Below are 22,809 nucleotides of genomic sequence, written 5' to 3'. Positions count from 1 at the left end.
ATGACATCATGTCCTTTTTTCCTATTAAAGGAAAAGTCCACCAACAGACACTTCACATGCTCTGTGTTACACGTCGTCATCCTGCCACTCATTTGCTATTCGGTGGAGTATTTTTCTAAGAACGTGTCCTCAATTGCTTACTGCACTAAAGTCAGAGGAAGACGATACGGTGGCATTTCCAGGTCTCTCAAACACACAAGATTAGTGTCACGAGGTTTACCGGCAATTTACCAGTGATGTTAGATATCACTTGTTTCACAGGAAAACCGAAGCCCATCCCATTTGACTTGGGGCACAAGATGGAGGACCCATCGAGCAAGCTCCATAAAGAGGGCAGAGGTAGAAATCGAAACCAATAAGCCACCAAGCTCATCCTTATTCAATATCACATTAATGACAAATCCAGTGTAGAAGCAGTGGAAGCTTTGGTCAAAACACATGTATGTGAGTCCATACTGCATTTCATTAACCTCGCTGAAGTCATTTGGAAAAATTGACACCTCCGTATTCATCTGTTGTTAGCAATAATTTCTCCACTAAGCGCTCTGATGTAAGACGTTAATGAAGATGAACGTGCTCTTCATCCCCATATGTATTATAATTATTATTTTAGCCTATAACACACACTACATACAGTAGTTATGTGTAACTGACGATCAATTCTTATTCTTTACTAAAAATCAAGCATTAATAAAATTAGTCCAAACAAAATTTGAGTTTAATCTTGTAAATTATTCTTTATTAAATAATGAATTATTAAATGTTCGCAAGATTTAATGCAGTGACAATACTGAACATAGACGGAAAATAAATGGCATAAACTTATGGCAAAATAATTTAAATTTAGTAGGTTAGAACTCACATTAGCACACGTTTAAAAACAACTTAAATATTATAACGTTAAGATTAGCAGTGGAAGAAGCAAAATGATGTCAATTTCCGGTTGCTTTATAACAGTTTGATCACTTTTTTTTTTCACATCAGCAGAAGTTGGCAGAATTTCAGTTGTAAAAAGGCTTCATTTGCATGTCTGGTAGATTTTATGGCAAAACTTTAAATTCCTCCTTTTGCAGCTTTTCAAACTATTTTTTTTTTTCACCCTTATTTCTTTTTTCCTGCCTAAAACTGCTTCGATCTGGAATTGTGTAGGCGCATCATTAGAAAGCAAAAGATGACCTGAAGCAGCAAATCCATTTATTTTAACTCCTTTTTCTACATTTAACAATGATGAAAACAAGGCCCTGTACAGTCCACTTCAGCGAGTACAATAACAATTATTTTACAATTTGTACACGTTTCGACACGATGCTCCAGAAGTTCCTTCTGCTGCCAAAAGAAAGAAGAAGAAAAAAAAAGAAGAAAAAAAAAAACTATAATGGAACTGCATCAGAAGGACCCTACAAAAAAAAAAAAACGCTAATATTTAAATGTACATTTGGCGAGGCCAAATATGAAAATTTAAAACAAAGATACAACCAAACCATTTCTTTTAGAAACCTTGAAAGAGTTATTTCACCCCTTGTCAAAAAAGCATGCTCCAAAGCAACTAATATGGCTCTCTGATACCCAGCCTCCGTTTTTTAAAATCTTCTGCAGGCAGGCGAAGGTTAAACCTGTACAACCAACATGGTGCCACGGACCACAAACACGTTTACACCGACATGGAGGGGAGAAAAATAAAGAACAAAAATAAATGTGGGGTTTATAGGTTTATATATATATATATATTTCACTGTAGTCTGATTGGTCTCCGGAATGCGTCCCATGCTCAAGTCCTCGTTCCTGGTTTATTTGGGCACTTCTGTTGTACTGGGTTCAGGTTTACAGGCCAACACAGTTCTCTAACAGAGACGGACACTTCGTCTGCGAGCCCGAGCTGAATCTCATCCAGCTCCCTGGAGGCTTTGAAAGGCTTCTGTGTGAATCGCTAAGAACTTTTTAAAATGAGTCCGTACAGAAGGTTAAAGGTTAACTTCTCAGTTTTCCCCCAGTAGCGATGAAGAAAAAAGACGACCAAAAAAAAAAACCTAAACACAAAAAACCTCCCAGTTCATGCTCGTGATCAAGTCCCAAAAATAACACTCTCACGCTCTCTCTTATTCCACACCAGGTTTCATTTGAAATTCATGCCACATTTATGCTACGTAAGTGTACACTTTGCGGTCTTCTGGCGTTCTTGCCAAGTATTCCCGCTCGATAAGTCCTTCGATGCGTTTTTTAATAACCACAGGACTTGGGAGGAATCGTGCCCGTAACTGCTGAGTGACCTGAAGAGACAGAACAGACATCTGTTATTCCGTATGAATATATTAAGCCATACACAGTCACACACGGCCGCTTTAAAATCTCACTTCGAAAAGCGCATTCGATATAAACACGTGTTGAAACGGTAGCGATTTAATCAGACATCAAAAAACGGTGGAATTAAGGACGGTCGGCGTCAGGCTGTGACACTAACCACGTGGCTGTGTGATATGACTCGACCTGAAGCAGAGTTACTATTATTTAGTTACTCTTTTAACAGAACATACATGTATTTTATTCGTTGAGAAATTTCCCCATTGTGGGACGAATCTCTTCTCCTATTCATTTCGTAGTCTTTAATAATTAAACGCAATGAAACCTTTGGTGCTTAGACCTGCTTAGAAAGGGTCAGGGTCTCATTATAGTGGTGATTCCTGAGCCTTTAATACATGCACTTATTGATCATACCTCTGCTACTAGCACATTGTGCTGCATCTTCTTTCTGGACTTCATGATGCGAACGATGGCTGCTTCGATCTCGTGCTTCCTGTCGTCGTCCACTTTCTGCCTCGTCTCTTTCCTCTCAGGGTCTGATTCACCCTGTTTAGCAGCAACTGCAAACCGAACACAAATGGCGTGAGGCTTGTGGATCCGAACCATGTGGATAATGTTTCCCAAACACAGTTTTTAGGCGTATTCTAAGGTCCTTGAAGTCGAGGTATCTTTTCTGATACCATCTATCTGTTCATCTTTAAGAGTTTTCTGTACCTGTCTGGATCTTTACTCTGTGAAGTTTGGAGGTGAACTGGTCATTGACTGTAAACACATGGCCATTCTCGATCTCCTTAGATTTGGGCTCCTTGGTGAGCACTCGCTGCGTTGGCTTCCCACAGGCCAGAGACTGCAGCGCTCGCACCAGCTCTCGCTCCGGGATGTCCGTCTCCTGCTGGATTTCCTGCGACAAAGAGGTTCGTTTCCTTTAAGTGTCTTTCAATTCATCGAATATATTTAAACGTTGTTACTGGGCTGAACGTTTACTGTGTTTTGAAACGACCGCATTGCTTTACGGCGCATGAACGTTCGTAGAAAATACCTCAAAGGTGAACTTCTCTCTGTTGTTGAAGAGCATAAGGATGGTCATCTGAAAGGTGGACACTTGGAGAATGTGCTTTCTGGTGTTGGAGCCCGTCACCTGAGCGCCGCCCACGCCCACGTCCGAGCCGTCCTCCTAGCGAAGGAGAGGAAGAGGATACGTTCCCATATAAAGAATGCTATCGTTTTTTCCCACCACCATGCAAGTTGTAAAAGAAAAGCCATAGATAATCTAAGATGAAGATGCACATTTAAATAGGGTAGGATCTTATGTAGAAAAGCATGCAGAATAAACAGCAAACTAGAGCGAAAACGCTACTGAGTTCAAAAGCAGAAAATCGACAAACAGGTTTAAGAGTGATATCTAAATGCGTTCGAAATAATATGTTAAATATTAAAGTATAACCAATACTAGATGGTCTTGACTTACTACTGATACTAATACCTTTTTGATCGGCCCATAGAAAGTAGCGTTGAGGTCTGCTGAGCCCATGTGGTGCTGCAGTGTGAGCTGCCGACCACTGTGCTTGGCCAAATAAAACCTACAGGAAAAAAAGGTCAGATATAAATAAATACGCTCATCTTAGCTCCCTGAGTTAACTGTATTAAAAAGTTGTAACCAAGGCTATTCATTATTTTAAGCACTTAAATTTAAGTTGCACAAGATGTTTTTATGGTTAACGACAACGATCAATGCACCTTCTGAAAACCTCAAACGCATGTCTGGGAGAAGGGGGGATGTTGCATTTGGGCGTAGCTGACTGAGTGGGCCAGTAGCCTGTCGTTAACACCCTCACCGTCAGGTCGACACCACCCAAAGACACCTGGGAAAGAGCAGGTAAAACAGGGTAGTGGGTTTTCAGGGTATTCAGGAGCGGTACATAAACCTAACCGTTTGGAACCCAATGTGGTGTCCCGTTAGAGCTGTTATGGGTTCTTTTTCTTACCCCTGTTGACTGTAGGTGTTGGCGAAACTCATCCATGGTTGTGTTTGAGATGCTCATGTCCCTGAACATGCCTTCTAGTTTGGATGTGAACTGACAGCCGCACTCCGTCTGCAAATTAGCGGTCATATGGAGATGCCCTGATTAGAACATGCAGCCTGTCCCGTCCATGTCATTTTCATTCGCTCAAGTAAGCTAATGCGGTCTGGCAGTGAAACTGACACCCCCCCCAGAACACTAAATGGCACCTTAATTAAGGCCTTAATTACATTTGTAGTCTATTATATAGACTGCACAAAGCTCTAGAACCACAATAGAATTCTGTATATTGAAACACACACGAAAGTGAAGTCGAAATGCTGTTTTTTATATATATTTGTGAACAAGAAAAGCTGAACAGGGAATCGGGATAAAACGAGGGACCTCGGAGCTACGAGCCAACAACTCGACCTGCTGCTATAAATGTAGTTTATTCTCTTTAAGTCTAAAGAGGACACTTTAATACCCGAATCATCCAAAATCCTGCTTTGTGTAAATACAACAAGACCAGACTTACGGCAATTATCCTAATCCCTATTCAGACGTGCAATTTTACACTGGAATTTAACGTCATTTAATCAGAAGGGGTTTAAAACCTGCCTCGAAGCTGTTGCCTAGTTTAAACAGGATCGGGAAGGGCACAAGTGTGAACAGGAACTAATACGTTAAAGATGCTGCATTTAAAAGGAGGAGAGCTGAATAATTTAAGAAGAAGGTGATATGATCAGAAGGAGAAATGCAGGTTTCTTTGTCAATTGAAACTGCAAACAAAAGAAATTGTCAAATGAATAGCAGTCGGTACTTAATGCAGCGGTGTGAGCAAATCACTCACCACGAGGCCCTAAATGCGGCACAACTCGTTTGTGTAAACAGTCTTAGGTACAGCGGCGACGTAATTCCTTCTGGTTTCTAACTGAACGGATGAAATACCTTTAAAATATACATCGGGTCCTAAATCAGTTCCTCTGCTTGTAACAATGATCGTTCTGTATAAATAAATCCCACAAACATTCACTTGTTCTGGAGATATTTTGCAGATCTCTCAGATAGATTGGTAGAAATTTTGTAAACATAACAGATTTTGGAGGCTTAATGATGACATGGCAGGTGACGTGAGCTCTGTGACACATGCCTTTAGCTTTGAGATCATGTTCTTTTCTGAATCGTCAGAGACGCTTTTATTGGTTAGGAGCCTCCTGGCCAGATGTTGTTTGTAATAACGCTCGAATACGTCCTTTTCCTGCATGAACCGGAACAGCACCATCGCTTTATCCAGGATCGATTCCACCTCTTGCTCTGTCAACTGTGTGGGGGAGAGAGAGAGAGAGAGAAACAGAGACAGACAGAGAGAGAGAGAGTGTGAGAGAAAGAATAAGAGTGAGAGAGACAGAAAGGAAGAGAGAGACAGAGTGAGAGACAGACAGAGAGAGAGACAGAGAGAGAGAGAGAGAGAGACAGACAGACACAGAGAGAGAGAGCGAGACAGACAGAGAGAGAGAGCGAGACAGAGAGAGCGAGACAGACAGAGAGAGAGAGAGCGAGACAGACAGAGAGAGAGAGAGAGCGACAGAGACACAGACAGACAAAAAGACAGAGAGACAGAGAAAGAGAGAGACAGAGAGAGAGACAGACAGACAGAGAGAGAGACAGACAAATAGACAGAGCGAGAGAGACAGAGCAAGAGACAGAGAGAGACAGAGACAGAGAGAGACAGCAAGAGACAGAGAGAGACAGAGCAAGACAGAGAGAGACAGAGAGAGACAGAGAGAGACAGACAGACAGACAGAGAGAGAGAGAGACAGACAAAGAGACAGAGAGAGACACAGACAGACAAAAAGACAGACAGAGACAGAGAAAGAGAGAGACACAGACAGAGAGAGAGACAGAGACAGAGAGAGAGACAGACAGACACAGACCGAGAGAGAGAGACACAGACCGAGAGAGAGAGACAGACAGAGAGAGAGAGAGACACAGACAGAGAGAGACACAGACAGAGAGAGAGACACACACAGACAGAGAGAGAGACACACACAGACAGAGAGAGAGAGAGAGACACAGACAGAGAGAGAGACAGAGACAGACAGAGAGAGAGAGACAGAGAGAGACAGACAGACAGAGAGACACAGACAGAGAGAGAGACACAGACAGAGAGAGAGACACAGACAGAGATTCATGAAAATGCTGATACAAAATGAGCACATGTGTATATAAAATCAGGTGAACTATTACTAATTAAACATGTTAGACGACATATAACCACTGAATCCCCTGTAGTCATGTTTAGGTTAGTTTTGTGCATGTTGTAACTTGCTATAAATAAGTGATTGAAAAGGTCTGACTGGAATTTGGCTGAAAACGAGAAAGAATCCTGTTCACACGTCTCGTCTGTATTAAAAACGGAAACGTGTGCAGAAACTTCCTTATAAATGCCAGCCTTACACAGCGGTTTCATGGCTTAGTCTAGGCGAGTGGCACACAAAACTGCTTCGTCATCATACGGTGTCCTATAAACCAACACGCGTACGTTTTATCCTTATTGGTGACGAACGAAAAGAAACCAAGTGCGGAGAGAAACGAACAGGTGACTCACCCCTTTCACGCCCTTCTTTAGTTTGTCGTCGATGAAGAGGGAGAGGTACTCGGGTGAGCGGGGATTCAAGTTCAGGAAGTATTCAAAGTCACCTGCGATGGTCTGCTTGAACAAGCGATCGTTATTAAAGGACTCCAGTAGAAAGCGGTCAAAGCGCGACTTCAGGTCCAGCAAGCCCTAAACCAGAGGAGAGAGAGAGAGAAAGAGAGAGAGAGAGAGAGAGAGAGAGAGAGAGAGAGAGAGCGCAAAAGGCTCATGAGGACAAAATTTTCATTTTTCTCTTTTATCCAAAATCATGATTTAGGGAGGTTGAGGGTACCTGGATGTAGTCCACTGGGTTCTTGCCCTCTCCCTCTTCAGACACCAGCGCTTTGCCCTGCTCCCTCAGGTAGGCGCTCATACACTCACACATGGTCTTCAGACCGTTTGGCACCCGACTGAACAGCTTATACATGCACGCCAGGTCTAAACGAACACAATTAAAACGGGTCATTGTATATTAAAAAAACAAAACAAAAAACAAACAGAAAGCCATCCGTTTCTCACAACCGCACCTTCTGTCTTGCCGTTCTTCAGCATGTGGACGAGCCCCGAATTCTCCATCTCCACGATGGTCTTCATGTGCTTTGAGATGAGCTCTCGCTCCACCACCTTCACGATGGGCTCCTCTGTTGACTTATCCAGACAGTGCATCACTCGTTCGATCTCCTCGTTGATCCGCGCCTCCACCTTCTTTATGTACACACTCGCGCTGTTCTCCGCCAAAAACTTTTGACTTTCCATCTGATGCCATCGAGAAAAGACAAAGACTGATCAGCTATCCGCAGAACTTCGCCTGAAAGTCTCATGGTTATGAATTGATGGAAACAAACCTGGAAAAATTCTGCAGACATTTCTAAAAACGGGGCTTCAAAGTCCTCCTCGTACACAGAGCGTCCTTCAAGGCCTAAGATCATCAACATCTGGCAGGCGTTACGTATGGCGCCCCTGATGAGGACAAAACACTGATCATTTAGATCTCAAAGTAGTTGACGTGCAAAAATAAGCTTGCATCTGGAATAACATTTAAAAAAAAAACTTACACAATAAAAATTAAATAAAAGCAAGAACAGAACTTACCGATCCACCACCTCGCCTTTCCTCTCCCGGGCGATCATGTCCAGCAGCGTCTGTCTGAGGTGATCCCTGATGCACCCGTAACGGACCACTTGGTCCCGGAATATGATGAGCCCTAGATTATAGACGTTCTCCACGTTGTTCTGTTGCACGTACACCCGATCCTGTGAGAACAACAGAAACTACCCTCATGATGACGGTGCATAAAGAAAGCAAAAGGACATGGCTACGTTAACCGAGACCGAACGCTCGACTCACCATGTACATCAAAATATCTCGGATCATCACCATGGCTGTCTGGTGGTCGTTCCAGGCTTGGTTCAGTGTTTGCAGGAAGTTGTTGTTCAGTGAATTTAAAACATCTTCCCGTACCTGCATGTGAGAAAAGATGCGTCTCAAGAAATGAGCTTGTGCAAATGTGCATTTTATAGCTGTTGATCTAAAAAAAAGCTGATCCAGCTGAACCACAGCAGCTGCAGACCTGCTGAACACAACATCCTGCATCATTTCTCACTTTATGCAGTTGAATCTCTGCCTCCTTACTTTGTATATGAGATGCTCTGTGACGACTTCTCGCAGTCCCGTGTAGAGCTTCTCGCCGTGTTTGTGCAGCACCATGGTGTAGGCGTTCCTGTACAGCTCCTCGAAGCTCAGGCCGCTGTTGTTCTTCCTCTGGATCTCCTGAATGGCGTTCTTGAGGAGGTCCCAGATGTTGTTGACGTACTTCTCATCCATGGTCATCTGAGAGGTGAGCAGGAGAAAGATGAAAAGAATATGCACACACTTGTTGGAGAGGCTCACAATTAATCGGGCGATTGAAGAAACAAATCGATTCTAACTAAATGATTATGAACACTACAGATCTTACAGATTATTGCTTGTTATTTAAATGATATTGCGTCGAATCAAATGCCAAATGACTCCTGAAGCTTGAAGTGACTCGGTGTAAAGTCACTGACCTCAAAACACACTTGCTTCTTGAGAGCGTGCACTGTTTTTGGCCTGTTCTACTGACTTTACATTCCAATAATAAATTAAAACGACAAATGACAGAAGCAAAAAAAGGTGAAAGAAAACGAAGGTATTTCAATCTTCCGAGTCACTGATGATCTGCCGAGACATTATGAATTAGGAAATCTGTGAAAAGCCGTTTTGTGATTTAAAATTGTCTTACTAAATTACAGCAATTAACACCACATCATACCATTAAACTGCTTTTGTTTAATGTTGTGCAACTTCCATCAAACAAGTTAGCACCTGTTGGGACTTTCCTTATAGCAGATATAAACAGTCGTTCTCTCTCTCTCTCTCGAAGCCGATAAGACAAATCGATGCAACTTGTCATGTTACAAAGAAAAACACAACAACTGCCAACTGTTCTGAAGCACTGACACCAGAGACTCCTTCCATAACTATTTGTTATTACTCTTCGATTACAGAGCTCATCTACTGTACGAGCCCCCCGTGCAGGTTGTTACCACAGAAACAAAATTGTATTAGAACAAACAATCGTATAATCCTGTTATTTGAACTGTAACTGGATCTACTTTCAGTCGATTAATACCTCCTGGCCAGTCGCATTTCCATTTTACATCCATAAAATAAAGCACTGATATAGTTATAAAGTTATAAAAGCACTGATCTGATAAAAAATAAGACACAGTACAAGATAATCCCAAGAAACGTATCTTAAGCCAGTGTTCAGCGTGATCCAGACTCGTGCAGAACATGGGGTCACAAACAGAAACATTCTTTAAAGTGAGCTTCAGGCAAAAAAAAAAAAAAAAAAAGAGAGTATTTTTCTGACTCATTCGCCATTCGTATCTGTTGCCATTCTGTAACTTCCATGTAGTCCTTTGCCATCATCCTATTGGTTGTTTTTATATTAGGGTCAGAAATAACACCGGCAAATCTTTATGTCAGATGTCTTTCGTTGCAATGGCACTATGGTTCTTCTACAATGTATGCTTTTCATGCGAGACGTTTACGCATTTGGCAGACGCTCTTATCCAGAGAGACTTATATTTTTCTCATTTATACAGCTGAGCAATAAAGGTTTAAGGGCCTTGCTCAGGGGCCCAGGAGTGGCAGCTTTGTGGTCCTGGGATTTAAACTCACAAACTTCTGATCAGGAGTCCAACACCTAAACTTAACCCCTAAACTACCACGTCACCCATCGATATCCCAATAACCCAAACGTTTTCAGCCTAGCTGCTTTACCGACACTCATCTTACAGCCACCAAAGACAGAAAGACAGGACGGCAAAACAAGGACATGAAACTTACAGAACAGCTGCAAATATAATTCTCAATGATGACACACAAAAAAGATATTAACCCAATCTGACTTTCATTAGAGAATAAATCACCATATAATATGACATGTAGGTGATGTTACTGCGCAGTCTGTCCTAGAATTTGGCCAAAATATTACTGGGATCGTGTCCTACAATACAGCGTGTCAACACACTCGGCCAAAACATTCTGATTCTAATTCTAACACAAAATGGTAGAATTCTTATTGTGAATCTTTTACACTATTAGTGTCCTGCCTCTTGCTTTAGAGGACGTTTCAATCTTGCCCCCTGAAACACATCACTGATTAAACACGTATTATGTTTTTTACACGTTTTATTAAAGTCTGAGTGACTCGTGTAGGTATGAAAGAAGCCGCTTTAACCTTATTAATGTTTACAAGTAAACAACTTTTGTAAACATCAGAACCGTTTCAGCCTCAGAACAGACAGTTTTAATCGTTAATGACTGAATGTTCGATTCCCTTTGCGTCAATTAGATCTGCAACGACGACAGATTTGAGTAAAAATAATAAAGATTGAGTCAAAACAAAAGGATTTGATGAAACGCTCTGACTTAGCTGAAGGTCTGTCAACTGGCTAACTAACATTAAGTCTAACGTTAACTAGTCCTGCTGACTAATTATCCACCAAACAGAATATATTTAATGTAAACACTTCACGTTAATGCTCGAGGTTGATCCTGAGGCATTTTAAGCTGGAATCTGGGACAGAATCTGATCAACTAACGCTAACTAACTAACGGTAGCTAGTTGACTAGCGTTAGCCGGCTAGCTGGTTTAGCCGCTAGCTAGCATTTGTTGTCATCTCGATATAAAACAAGTGACTAATAAAGGCCAAAGATATGAATTGTGACCTAACGGATAGTGAAATATGAACGTCGCGGTATTTATACACTGATTCGGATCAATTCTGCATTTATGACATTATTCAGCTTTTGGATTTGTGACATTATTTTTTGGGCGGTGGAACAACGCGGACAGGCCCCGATTAAAGCCTCGGTGTGGGAGTGACGACCCGGCCGCCTGGGCACTCACTGTAAGCGGTCAGTACTCACAGGAAAAGCGCGTATCCTCATCTTGGTGTCCTTTTTGGTGCCGCCTTTGCTTAGATTTGACATGTTTGTCTCTGTCCCCGGTTTCTCTGCGTTCACATGAAACTCGTCTCCTGAACCGGACAGGGGAATGAATTCGTACAGCCTATAATGAACCTCCGCTTGACCTTCCTAATAATTATAAATCAGTTTCACTTCGGATTGTTGACAAGCGACCAGGTTTCTCGGCTGTACTAAAGCTTCACCGAGCGATGATGGCGGATGTTCGGTTCTAACACGAACACACCCGTATTCCGTAAACCGGCTCGTCATTGGCTAGCGTTTGAAATGCGAAAAAATAGCACCGCAATCACTCGGGCTGATCAACCAATCACAGTACAGGAGGCGGGACTTATTACGGAATACGGGTAGAGTAAAGTAACTAACGCTTTGAACTGAACTTCACCTTAATGTGCACACAATTAATGCGAATTAAGACATAATAAAGTATGTATTTAAATGCATTTATTATAATTTTGTGATGTTTTTATTTTTTACGGATTTAAGGTTTAAGGTTCATTAAAGGTTAAACACTTAAACTCTTAAAGCAACACTTTACAGGTATATTTTTTTATCAAACAATAGATAATAGGATTAATTTATTTATTTACACGTGACTGTACACAGGGTTAATATTTACGCCGGATTATTACCATATACATCTGTTTTCCCGTGTGAATTTAAACATGCAGCATTAATGTACATGTCATTTTCACACCTGGTCTTTAAATGTACACTATAGTGTTGTATAGGCAATAAATAGCATATAGTTTCATTCACATAATCATTTATTGCATGTTGCATCGTGGCCAGTATGGAAAATCTTTCTTTTACATGATATTCACAGGATAACAATAAAAAATAAAATAAAATAATAAAACAAAAGTGTATCTCTAATAATGTTGATTCTAATAATAGAAAATAAAGTCACTTCTCTCTGAAATCTCCATGACAGCTCATACAGCCGTTTCTATAAATATTTAGATGTTAGCTGATGATTTATTATAATAAGCTGATAGATCTGCAGTGTTGTTGCTCTGATGCGCGCCAGACCAACGTGAACTTATTGTGCGTATACGTGTGCGTGTGGACCGCTCGCGCGCCTCACTGCTGTCACGTGCCTCTCAGTGCTGGAACACACACGTGTAAACGATGGATCTGCTCTTGTGCACAAAAACAATACAGTAAAATGGTAAGTGACAAAGATTTTGGCAGAATATATTCAAAATGCGGCAAATTGCTAATCTGTTTGTTTTTTTCTCTCTTTCTTTTTTTTCTTTAATTTTTTTGACTCATGCCTGCTAAACTTTATTTATTTATTTATTTATTTATTTATTTATTTATTTATTTATTCGTCCTTCCTAACACTGTTTCGTTCTAACTGATTGAATCTAATAAAATTCATTCTGCAGAACTCTTATTATGGCTGTTTAAATTGTCGGTCCTTATGATATTTGAACCCTGTAACGAACTAACTTAAATTCCCACAGTACGGATTTATTAACACGTGTCTGAAGTCGCTGGTGATCGATCATTTCGGAGAGGACACGTGGAATAAACTCAGGTGAATATCTGACATAAATACTGTATTATATCTTAATAAAATCTCCCTATTGACCACAAGAGGGCGGAATTGAGCCCAGAGTCAGGACTCAAACTTATACTGTCTTTTTGCTGTAGAGAACATCACACATTTAAACAGTTTATAAAAACTAATATTTTTACTTTAGTGAATATTACACAACTACACTGTCACCAAACAATAATGTGAGCCCATGTAGTCAAAAACTGCCCTAAAATGATTGTACTTAACACCATAATAGTTACCCATTGGATATTGACCTTATCTCTAAAAATTTTAAGGCATTATATAAATTATAATCATTATATTTACAGAGAACATTCATATCATTCTTTTTACTGTTAAAAAGATGTTTTTAATTTTACGGTGTTTCATGATTTGAAAGAAAAATGCTATTTTTGTAGGGACAAAGCAGGCATCCAAGACACCTTCATGACATATGAGGTGTACAGAGATGACATCACCATGCGACTGGTGGCAGAGATGTGCACACTTCTTGGTAAAATACAGGCTTTTTTTTTGTAAAATATAGGATTACATAGAAATTTGATTACTTACGTAGAAGTGATGCTTAACAGCAAGTTCCAGTATTTACCTGAACTTACCTGGAGTAGGTAATGAACAACGAGATGCAGTGACATTTCATTCAAAACATTTATTTTTCATTCAAACGTTTATTTATCAGTTACAGCTTTAAACACCATGATCAGGGTTGCAGTGGATCTGAACCCTATCACGGGGTTCACGAGGGACAAGATAGGAATTCGCCCAGAATGGGATGGCTCCAAATCTCACACATGCTCACACAAACATAAGAGTTTGTGTTAACTAATAGATGAAATAATGTTAAGGTGTTTAAACTTAACCTGAAGTGTTATCTATGCTGTTACACTCCACTCTAAACCCAAATTAATAGTTCAATTAATTGAATCAGTTGAATTCATACCGGATCTGTTGAGTTGAGACTTTCTTGTTTATCTTTGTGGATCTGGAGACGTGGAAGCGAGCACCGTGCTGAGGCAGTTTGGAGAGTACTTCTTTGAGTTCTGTAAAAGATCGGGATACGACCACATGCTGCGCACACTGGGAGGAAACCTCTTTGAGTTTATAGAAAATCTGGATGCGTTGCACGGCTACCTCTCGCTCTCGTATAAGGTCGGTGCACAACGAGTCCTGGGGGTCTGGAGGAGAATTTGAGTGTTGAATTTGGAAGGAAGATGAATAATGTTGAAAATAATAATAATAATATTTGAGGGCTTTTAGGTTTGTTTCACCGCTTTATTATTAACTGTTAATTTCATTAACCTGGGATGCCAAGTTTCAGCAAAATGTCTCCTTACATCACCAATCAAACAAAACATTTGCATTTCTGATGCTCTGACATTATAAACTTTAAATAAATCTCTCTTTCTCACTCCCAATTTTTCTAATATATCTCACAATAGTAATTGTCCTGTACATTATAGACACACTGTCTTCCCATATGCTTGTTTTTCATATGCAGACATGTATTATTTTATTTTTATTATTAGCTATTAAACAAGGTCTTATCCAATTTAGCATCAAGCAGGAATCCTGTCATTAACTGACCTGTCCACCGCTCAGGGGAAAGTTTTATTCCTCCCCAAATGGACCTCAATTAATGCTGGTTTTATGGATCATGATGAGCAAGTTCTCATATGGTGACAAATTCAGGCAAACAATGGCTTATTTCTGTCAAATAGCAACATCCAAAAAAAAAAATTTACTACTTAAAACGAACCTCTAATTCACCACTAGTTAGTAATTAGTTTTTTAGAGATTTAAAACCAGTTAGATTTAAAATGTGTGTCAGAACTTTATGAAGATTAAAATAGGTTGAAAGGTTGAGATGACGTATACGAGGGAGCTCTGCTTCACCTGGATCTATGGATGTGCTGTCTCTGTATGTTGCTACATATAAAAACACCCTTTTGCAGGAAATGAACGCGCCGTCATTTCGAGTCGAAAAGAACTGCGATGGCTCAATGTTCTTACACTATTACTCTGACCGCAGTGGGCTCTGTCACATCGTCCCAGGTGAGACAGTCGGCTGTTTTACCTGCTTCTTCAAACACTTAAAGGAGGGGTCTCCGTTGTTTGAGACATGCTTCAGAAAATCGAGTCGGGACGACAAACAAAACAAAAAACAAAACAAACGTGTAGCCAATGAGCAGAAAGGGGCGGGGCTTTTCAGTATGGGCGGAGACAGTGTTCAGTGCGCATGTGTGACATTAGCAGAAAGCGGTGTTAACATCAACATGGAGGATAAAAACAAAGAAAGAAAGAGAAGAAAGACTTACGATAAGGCAAGAAGTAGGACGTGTTAATATAGGATCAGCTTTCCAGCGCTGGAGAGAACTGAAGGAGCAGGAAGTTGGCCACATATTCACAGGTTGGAGTTTCCCGAGTCAATAACTCCTGAGCTAAACGCTGTTTCTTTCCATTAGTTGCCTGGGTTACGTATGTATGTGTGGGCGGAGCTATCGATACAGGGGTGGGACCCGTTTGGGTTAGGGGAGTGTTTGTTTTGGTGATTTTAAATGTCATCACTGGCTTTCAAACAACAGAGACCCCACCTTTAAGAACAGACATGGTGTTGATTTGAAAATGTGTCAATCCATCCCAAGGGTTGTTGTCTTTCCGTCCTTCACTAAGCACCATTGTGTCGAATCATTGTGGTAAAGGCAGGTAATAGACACATTGTCCTGAACTGTAATTTTAGGCATCATAGGAGCCGTAGCGAAGGACTTCTTTAACAGCCAAATAGACATGAAGATTGTGAATCGGACGGAGGAGTTGGAGAGGACAGGAAAGAAAGAGCATGTTGTTTTTCTTGTAAGCAACAGTCCTGTCATTTCTGAAAAACTACAGAGCAAAAGTGCATCAACGTCACAACTCGGTCGTGCCTCAGGACTCAGAAACAACACGCAGGTAAAACAACATGCAGGTTTTTTAATAAAAGTAGTACTTACCGTTTATCCATCACGGCAAACCTGAACGTCATTAGATCATTTATTTTGAATATTTTTTTCACTGATCTCAATTCAGGACTTTGAGCGATCAAGATTACAAGAAAACAAGAAACTCAAATATGGGACACACAGAAACCACTGGGAGACAATCAGAAGCTTAGTGCAACTGGGAAAAGGTCAGCAAATAAATAAAATCTTTCATTTACTAGTATAATGGATTTTAATATTAGTCATAGGAGTTCAATGGGGGTCAGTAATCAGACGATTAATGAGTTATTGACTTTATAAGAGAATTTCAGATCTTATTTGGTGATCATGGGGCTTTCATGGAAGTCCAACAGACCTCCTGTGTTTATGTTGTGATCCCATGGTGACCCAGGAACTCCCAGGAACTCCCATACATGATTATAGATGATTATGCATTAAATGTTCTTATCTTCTTTTCATTTGTAAACTCAGGCAAACTTTTAAGGGGATTTGAGCCGATTTACCCAGACGAACTGTGCGTAGACCTGAAGACGTTCTGTAACGCCTTCCCGTTTCATATCGTGTTCGATGAACAAGTGAGGCACCTTTATTATATTGTAATATGTGCGTGTTAAGTATGTAATGTACACAGACCAACACGGAACTCCTTTAAATGATTAATTCCTCGATCCATCTAGTTGAGGGTACGTCAGGCAGGAGTGACGGTCCAAAAGATCGTGCCAGGGTTGCAGACCACAGGAATCCGACTGGATCTGTATTTTACCATCCTGCATCCCGAGGTCACCTTTACCATAGGCAGCATTCGCAAGTTCATCAACAGCCATTTTGTCCTGCAGACTCGGCGAGACACGATGCCTGGGTACTGGAAAGAGATGCCCATGCTTGAGCTCAGAGGTGGGAAGAGAGTTACGAACACACTCTGTATTTTACTCGTACATGTTCTGTATTTGAGATAAATACGTAATGTCCCTTAGTGTCGTCTAAAGAGAAATAGAAAACATCTAGGTTTAAAGTTTAATTAACTTTACCTTCATTAACTTTACCCTCTTACGTTTCTCCATTCCCAGGTCAGATGTTGTGGATGGCTCCTCTGCACTGCATGCTATACCAGGCGTCCCCCTTACTGCGCAACCTGCAGGAGCTGGAGGAAAGGCGTATGTACCTGTCCGATATCGCTCCACACGACGCCACACGCCACCTCATTTTGCTCAACCAGCAGCGCCTGGCCGAGATAGAGCTCTCCACCCAGCTGGAACGCAAGAAGGAACAGCTACGACAGCTTTCTCAGCATCTCGAGCAGGAGAAGCAGAAGACCGAGAACCTGCTCTATGCCATGCTTCCCAAACACGTGGCCAATCAGCTGAAGGAGGGCAAAAGAGTGGAGGCAGGTGAATGAAAGTGAATTAGGTGGAGATGAAAGAAAGTGGAGAAAATGTGACAAAGCAGTTAGATAGCTGGAAGTTCCTCAGCGTCTAGCGACTTAACTAGTGACCCGTGTCCGTTGTCTCAGCTTTATTCATGACGTCTGTTATCCGTTCTGGTTCATACATTCACCTGTCTTTCAGGTCACAGAATTGCTTTGGAAAGTAATACATCTCTATAAACATTTATAATTAAAACAAATCAAACAAACAACCAAAAACAATACAGCTGGTCCTAGATCAGAGCCTTGTGGCACACCAGACATTTATTTACTATATAATAATGTTGAAACAGGATCTTTATGGCCTTGGTGCATCATAGTCCATACAGGCATTATTATTACTTTTCTTCGAACGACAGTATAAGGAAACGTCTACTTGCTTCTGTTCCTCAGGTGAGTTTAAGGAGTGCACCATCCTCTTCAGTGACGTGGTAACCTTCACCAACATTTGCTCACAGTGCGAACCCATACAGATCGTCAACATGCTCAACTCCATGTATCTGAAATTCGACCGCCTCACCACCGTTCACAACGTTTACAAGGTAAAAATCGGCTACATCTCGTGTTACATTTTTATTTTTAACTCTTACAACTCAGGACTACCCGCAGGTTATATGTTATATGCAGTACGGGAGAGGTTTTATACCAATATATTGCCAAAAGAAATTACAAAATAAACCGGATTCATGTATATCTGAACGTAGAGTAATTTTTACAGAGTTAAAATCATCTGTATGTACCGTACAGTCGTATGCAAAAGTTTAGGCCCCCCTGACAATTTCCATGATTTTCATTTATAAATATTTGGTTGTTTTTTTATCAGCAATTTCATTTTGATCTATACAGGTGCATAAATTTGGGCACCCTGACAGAAAAAACACATCAATATTTAGTAGAGCTTCCTTTAGCAGTAATAACAGCCTCTAGACGCTTCCTATAGCCTGTAATGAGTGTCTGCATTCTGGATGAATGTATTGTGGACCGTTCCTCCTTACAAAACTTCTCCAGTTCAGTAAGGTTTGATGGTTGCCGAGCTCGTACACTCCACAGATGTTCAACGGTATTCAGGTATTTAGGGGTTCCTAAACTTTTGCATACGACTGTATATACTGAATGCTGGTATGTGCAAGTATTAACAAAACAAATGGACTTGTAAAGTATGTAGATATGTGATTTTGATCCTACAGGTTGAAACAATAGGTGATGCCTACATGGTGGTAGGTGGCGTCCCAATCCCAGTATCCAGTCATGCTGAGCGAGTGGCTAACTTTGCCCTAGGTATGATTATCGCTGCCAAAGAGGTCACTAACCCTATCACAGGAGGCCCGATTCAGGTTAGAATACAAACAGTGTACATTTATTTTCTAAACTAACTGCAGTAGAGTTCATTATGTGTTGCAAAGTTGTGTGTTTTTTTTGTATTGTTTATTAATTAGACTCAAATTCTTCTACCTGACTTTGGCTGCTGTTGTATTGAAATGAGAGAAAGAGCATGATGTGGTTCTAATGCCCCTTTTCAACCGAGGCAGTTCGAGTGCTGGTTCGGAGCCTAATTTAGAACCAGTTCTTTCTGTTTTGACCGCCAAAGCACCGGCTCCGAACCAGGAAAAGTGGTTCTTAAGTAGCACCAAAACGTTGCTGGTCTAGACTTAAGAACCGCTTGCATCAGGAGCTGTGGGCGGGGCTACTGTTAGCGCATTTGATAATGTACCTTAAGTATACTAATGTTTAATACACTTTTACTTTACCGCGATATGATACATTATCAGCACACATGATAGTAGGTAGCTACAGGATAAGGCTAAATTTTTTTCTGTGTTAACTATAAAATAACGTTATGTACATTCTCGATTATGACCTCCGTTTATACAGATTACACGGAGCCGCACGTACACATCAGATTCGCCGCGTTTGGATGCCGATGTAGGTTCACAAAGCCATGAGCATTAACAGTAAAGCAACATCCGCCATTGTTGTTGTGTTTGTGTTTGCCGCTGCTGCGCTAATGACGCTGGGACACGTGACACGTATACAGTGACGTCACACTCGGCGCTGTGATGGCTCTCTAGCCGGTGGAAAGGCAAACCGGCCAGTGGAACCAACTTTGAACCAGCACAAGCGCTAGCTCTGACCCAGCACTCGGTTCTTTCCGGTGGAAAAGAGGCAAGAGCTCGAGTTATCGGTTCCGTCTTGTTTTTTCTCGCCTTCAGATCCGGGTGGGTTTGCACAGCGGTCCTGTGCTAGCGGGTGTCGTTGGGGAGAAGATGCCACGTTATTGCCTGTTCGGAGACACCGTAAATACGGCTTCTCGCATGGAGAGTCACGGTCTGCCTAACAAAATCCACATCAGCCCTAACGTATATCAGTGAGTTTGTGGTATTACAAAAGAAGTGTCTTTTATACAGACATTGTTACCGATAAGGCTACTAATAATAACAACAGGTCATTCCGTTACTGTGGCTCTTAATCATTAACACCAAAGTTTTTTTTTTTATTGTTATCCAAATGAGAATTGTTGGAAGTGATCCATCAATTAGCAAATATGTTCAACAGTCTTCAGTCCGTTGAACTTCTGACTCGTTTCCAGTGCTCTTCAGGACAAGGAGTTCAAAATAGAGGAACGTGGAGAGATCGAGGTGAAGGGAAAAGGCAGGATGCAAACTTATTTTTTACTAGAAAACCTCAGAGCTACAGAGAACGAGATCATAGGCCGCCAGACGAGGGACGCCGGCTCAGGACAAGAGTCTGTTCAGTCCGGCGCTGACGGCGGCACCGAGCTTCCTGCTTTCAGACAATCTCCAGGTCCACTGGGCTTTTTATTCCTCTGATTAATCAGTTTTGATTCACAATTTTTATTGTTCTTATTAGTGAGAATCGATTGGGACCTTTAGATTTTGTTTGACCTCTCGATTATTCTCGAATTTTTCTTTACTTTACAGGTTGTAGGATAGAAATTCATCCATAAGTTCATTATTCTTTAAAAAAAAATTGTACATCGTCTTAAATTCTACAAATTCCTTACTAACTAAGTGAAGCCTACTTTCTTTGTATTTACTGTACGTGTCTCCCACCAGATATCAATCCGTCATCAGGGATAAACGAAGTTATAATGAATTTCTCTCTACTTTAAAAAAAGTCTACTTTTCTCTCTACTTTAAAAAAAAGAGGCTTTTCAGAACAAGTTAAGACATCACACCGTGGTCATGAGATACAGCGACAGTTTATCTGACGACAAGCCTCCGTCTCTGATTCCTGAAACCCCGACCAGCACTAAATGCCTCACAGGTAATAAATTACAAGATAATGTATTTCTTTTTTATTAGTCACACATGTTCACAATGTTCATACGAGTTTCCTAAAATTAATGTCTCCAAAACATTTGTATGGAAATATAGCCGTAGAAATTTTACTGAAAGGTGCGGTGCACGATGTTTGAGAAACGCTTCAGAAAACCGAGTCGGGCCGACAAACAAAACAAACATGTAGCCAATGAGCAGAAAGGGGCGTTTCTTGTCAATATGCGACAGAGAGCGTGGTCAGTGCGCATGTCTGACATAAGCAGAAAGCGATTGAAACATCGACATGGCGGATACCTTCCGTTACCTCTGCCTCGGGTCCTAGGTGTCGAACGTCGTCTTGTACGTGAAACAGAGCGAAACACATCTGTATTACCATAGTATTACTCATTGTGTTCATTTACTGATAAAAATATCCCCTCGGTCAGCCGCCCCAGCAGGTTCCGCCATAATAGTCGCCTGGGTTGCGTATGTATGTGTGGGCGGAGCTATCAAAACAGGGGTGACACCTATTTGGGTTAGGGGCGTGTTTGTTTTGGTGATTTCAAATGTCAACATTGGCTTTCAGTAAACTCACCTTTAAAACATCTTAGTGTTAAAGACTCAGTGGTTCAGAAATGATACGCACAGAATAAACACCGTGACATGCTGTTGTGGAAAAATAATCAGTGGCAGGATAAAATATTGCAACCGCAAGCAGAGTTACTAAGCTGAAGATGTTTATTTTTTAATAACAGCACGTCCTGATGTTTTATTACTCGTGTACCAAACAGTTGGCCAGCAATTATATTCGATTCATTAATTAAAGAACGACACCATTCTTTTTTTTTATCTGTTTACAGTTTGTTTCTGTGATCACTTGTGTTACAGCAGCTGTAAACACTGTCCTAACTGTCGTGATCAGCCTCTTTGTTACGTCGCCAGTTGCTCATATTCATACATTTTTAAAAGCTCCTGATTACACGTCGGCTCTTGACAATACAGCACACGGTTACGGAAGGGAAATGATTAATGATCACACACTCGAGCGTCAACCAGATGGCGAAGAGGTTCCTTTTGAGTTTAGTTCCTCTCATCTTCTGGAGTCTCTTCTTCATATCATCTCAAGGAGTTTTATTTCGTTCGTTAGGGATAAATATAAATTTACATTAAAAGTTTTATAATCTATATTCTGAATTTATAATCCTTTATGACCGTGTACGTTGTTAAACGCACCGTCTGTACTGAAGACTAGTTACAAGTAGATTTTACTGACCCTCAAAACTCCTTGAATAAGTACTGTGGGAAGTCGTGACCTAATGGTTAGAGAGTTTGACTCCTAACCATAAGGTTGTGGGTTCGAGTCTCGGGCCGGCAATACCACGACTGAGGTGCCCTTGAGCAAGGCACCGAACCCCCCAACTGCTCCCCGGGTGCCGCAGCATAAATGGCTGCCCACTGCTCCGGGTGTGTGTTCACGGTGTGTGTGTGTTCACTGCTGTGTGTGTGTGTGCACTTTGTATGGGTTAAATGCAGGGAACAAATTCTGAGTATGGGTCACCGTACTTAGTCGTATGTCACGTCACGTCACGATCTACTGAATACTCTTAAATAAACACACTGTATGTGTATATAGATTATGTAAAATTCTGATATGTACTTGTGCAATTGTGAATTCACAAACAGGTTCCTCAAACTACAGAAGTCTTGACAGCAGAAGCAGGTGCGAAAACGAGCCGTTCGAGGCGAACGAGGTCGCCGTACGCCGAGGTCCCGAAGGAGCCGAACCTCCTCCACCTGCTCCAAACAAAAGGCATGTTTACAGCAGGTTCTGTGTGGTGACCTGAAACCCACAGTGAACCCACAGAGATACAGAGACATCGCTTTGGTTCTGTCTGTGTGTCTGTGTGTGCGGTTTTGTCTTAGTCTTGTTGGATATACTGTCTATAAACTGTACATGCATGTAGCTGCTGTTTAAAATTCTAACATCTGAGGTATTTTATAGCAATTGTTGTTTATAGCAGGTTTTATAGTTTAGTACATGAAAAGGAAATATTAAATTAAACAGTATTTTGTCGTAGAACAATTGTTTAAATTGTTACAGAAACGGACTCA

At 41.1% G+C, this 22,809-nt stretch overlaps 2 protein-coding genes across 5 annotated transcripts; one reads left to right on the top strand and one right to left on the bottom strand.

Moving 5' to 3' along the window:
* Positions 1–1,177: 1,177 nt before the first annotated feature.
* On the bottom strand, positions 1,178–11,692 carry cul3b (cullin 3b). Of its 3 annotated transcripts, none has more exons than XM_027162685.2 (16): positions 11,398–11,692; positions 8,569–8,766; positions 8,284–8,397; positions 8,029–8,189; positions 7,782–7,896; positions 7,464–7,692; positions 7,229–7,374; positions 6,910–7,086; positions 5,452–5,622; positions 4,284–4,391; positions 4,036–4,160; positions 3,767–3,878; positions 3,338–3,472; positions 3,013–3,199; positions 2,713–2,858; positions 1,178–2,267 (listed from the first exon to the last, which is right to left on the bottom strand). In XM_027162685.2, exons 1-16 carry the CDS (start codon positions 11,458–11,460, stop codon positions 2,136–2,138), a joined length of 2,319 nt encoding a protein of 772 aa, XP_027018486.1. In that variant the 5' UTR covers positions 11,461–11,692; the 3' UTR covers positions 1,178–2,135. The 3 variants fall into 3 exon arrangements, with proteins under 3 accessions (XP_027018486.1, XP_027018487.1, XP_027018488.1); XM_027162686.2 differs by having other exon boundaries at positions 3,782–3,878; XM_027162687.2 differs by lacking the exon at positions 11,398–11,692 and adding an exon at positions 10,395–10,424.
* Positions 11,693–11,973: 281 nt separating this feature from the next.
* Positions 11,974–22,801, top strand: LOC113653198 (guanylate cyclase soluble subunit beta-2-like). 2 transcript variants are annotated; one of them, XM_027162660.2, is made up of 16 exons: positions 11,974–12,625; positions 12,924–12,997; positions 13,420–13,514; positions 14,010–14,170; positions 14,974–15,073; positions 15,759–15,967; positions 16,085–16,184; positions 16,468–16,571; positions 16,674–16,890; positions 17,064–17,384; positions 17,813–17,961; positions 18,607–18,753; positions 19,630–19,784; positions 20,007–20,221; positions 20,585–20,704; positions 22,381–22,801. In XM_027162660.2, exons 1-16 carry the CDS (start codon positions 12,428–12,430, stop codon positions 22,539–22,541), a joined length of 2,526 nt encoding a protein of 841 aa, XP_027018461.2. In that variant the 5' UTR covers positions 11,974–12,427; the 3' UTR covers positions 22,542–22,801. The 2 variants fall into 2 exon arrangements, with proteins under 2 accessions (XP_027018461.2, XP_047662018.1); XM_047806062.1 differs by lacking the exon at positions 14,010–14,170 and having other exon boundaries at positions 12,017–12,625.
* The last annotated feature ends 8 nt before the right edge of the window (positions 22,802–22,809 follow it).

The sequence above is a fragment of the Tachysurus fulvidraco genome, chromosome 22 (genome assembly GCF_022655615.1).
Source record: "Tachysurus fulvidraco isolate hzauxx_2018 chromosome 22, HZAU_PFXX_2.0, whole genome shotgun sequence".
NCBI classification, from domain to species: Eukaryota; Metazoa; Chordata; class Actinopteri; order Siluriformes; family Bagridae; genus Tachysurus; species Tachysurus fulvidraco.
The sequence above is the reverse complement of the archived record's forward strand: the minus strand, read 5'-3'. Positions and strand labels throughout refer to the sequence as shown.

Bases quoted from the DNA above. Each gene is read 5' to 3' on its own strand.
- cul3b (XM_027162685.2), bottom strand. From the start codon at position 11,460: ATGTCAAATCTAAGCAAAGGCGGCACCAAAAAGGACACCAAGATGAGG. The intron at 8,190-8,283 runs GTGAGTCGAGCG...TTGTTCTCACAG, and splicing joins GAGATATTTTGATGTACATG to GATCGGGTGTACGTGCAACA. The intron at 5,623-6,909 runs GTGAGTCACCTG...TCCCCCACACAG, and splicing joins TAAAGAAGGGCGTGAAAGGG to TTGACAGAGCAAGAGGTGGA.
- LOC113653198 (XM_027162660.2), top strand. From the start codon at position 12,428: ATGATTTATTATAATAAGCTGATAGATCTGCAGTGTTGTTGCTCTGAT. The intron at 18,754-19,629 runs GTTAGAATACAA...TCTCGCCTTCAG, and splicing joins TCACAGGAGGCCCGATTCAG to ATCCGGGTGGGTTTGCACAG. The intron at 20,705-22,380 runs GTAATAAATTAC...ATTCACAAACAG, and splicing joins CAGCACTAAATGCCTCACAG to GTTCCTCAAACTACAGAAGT.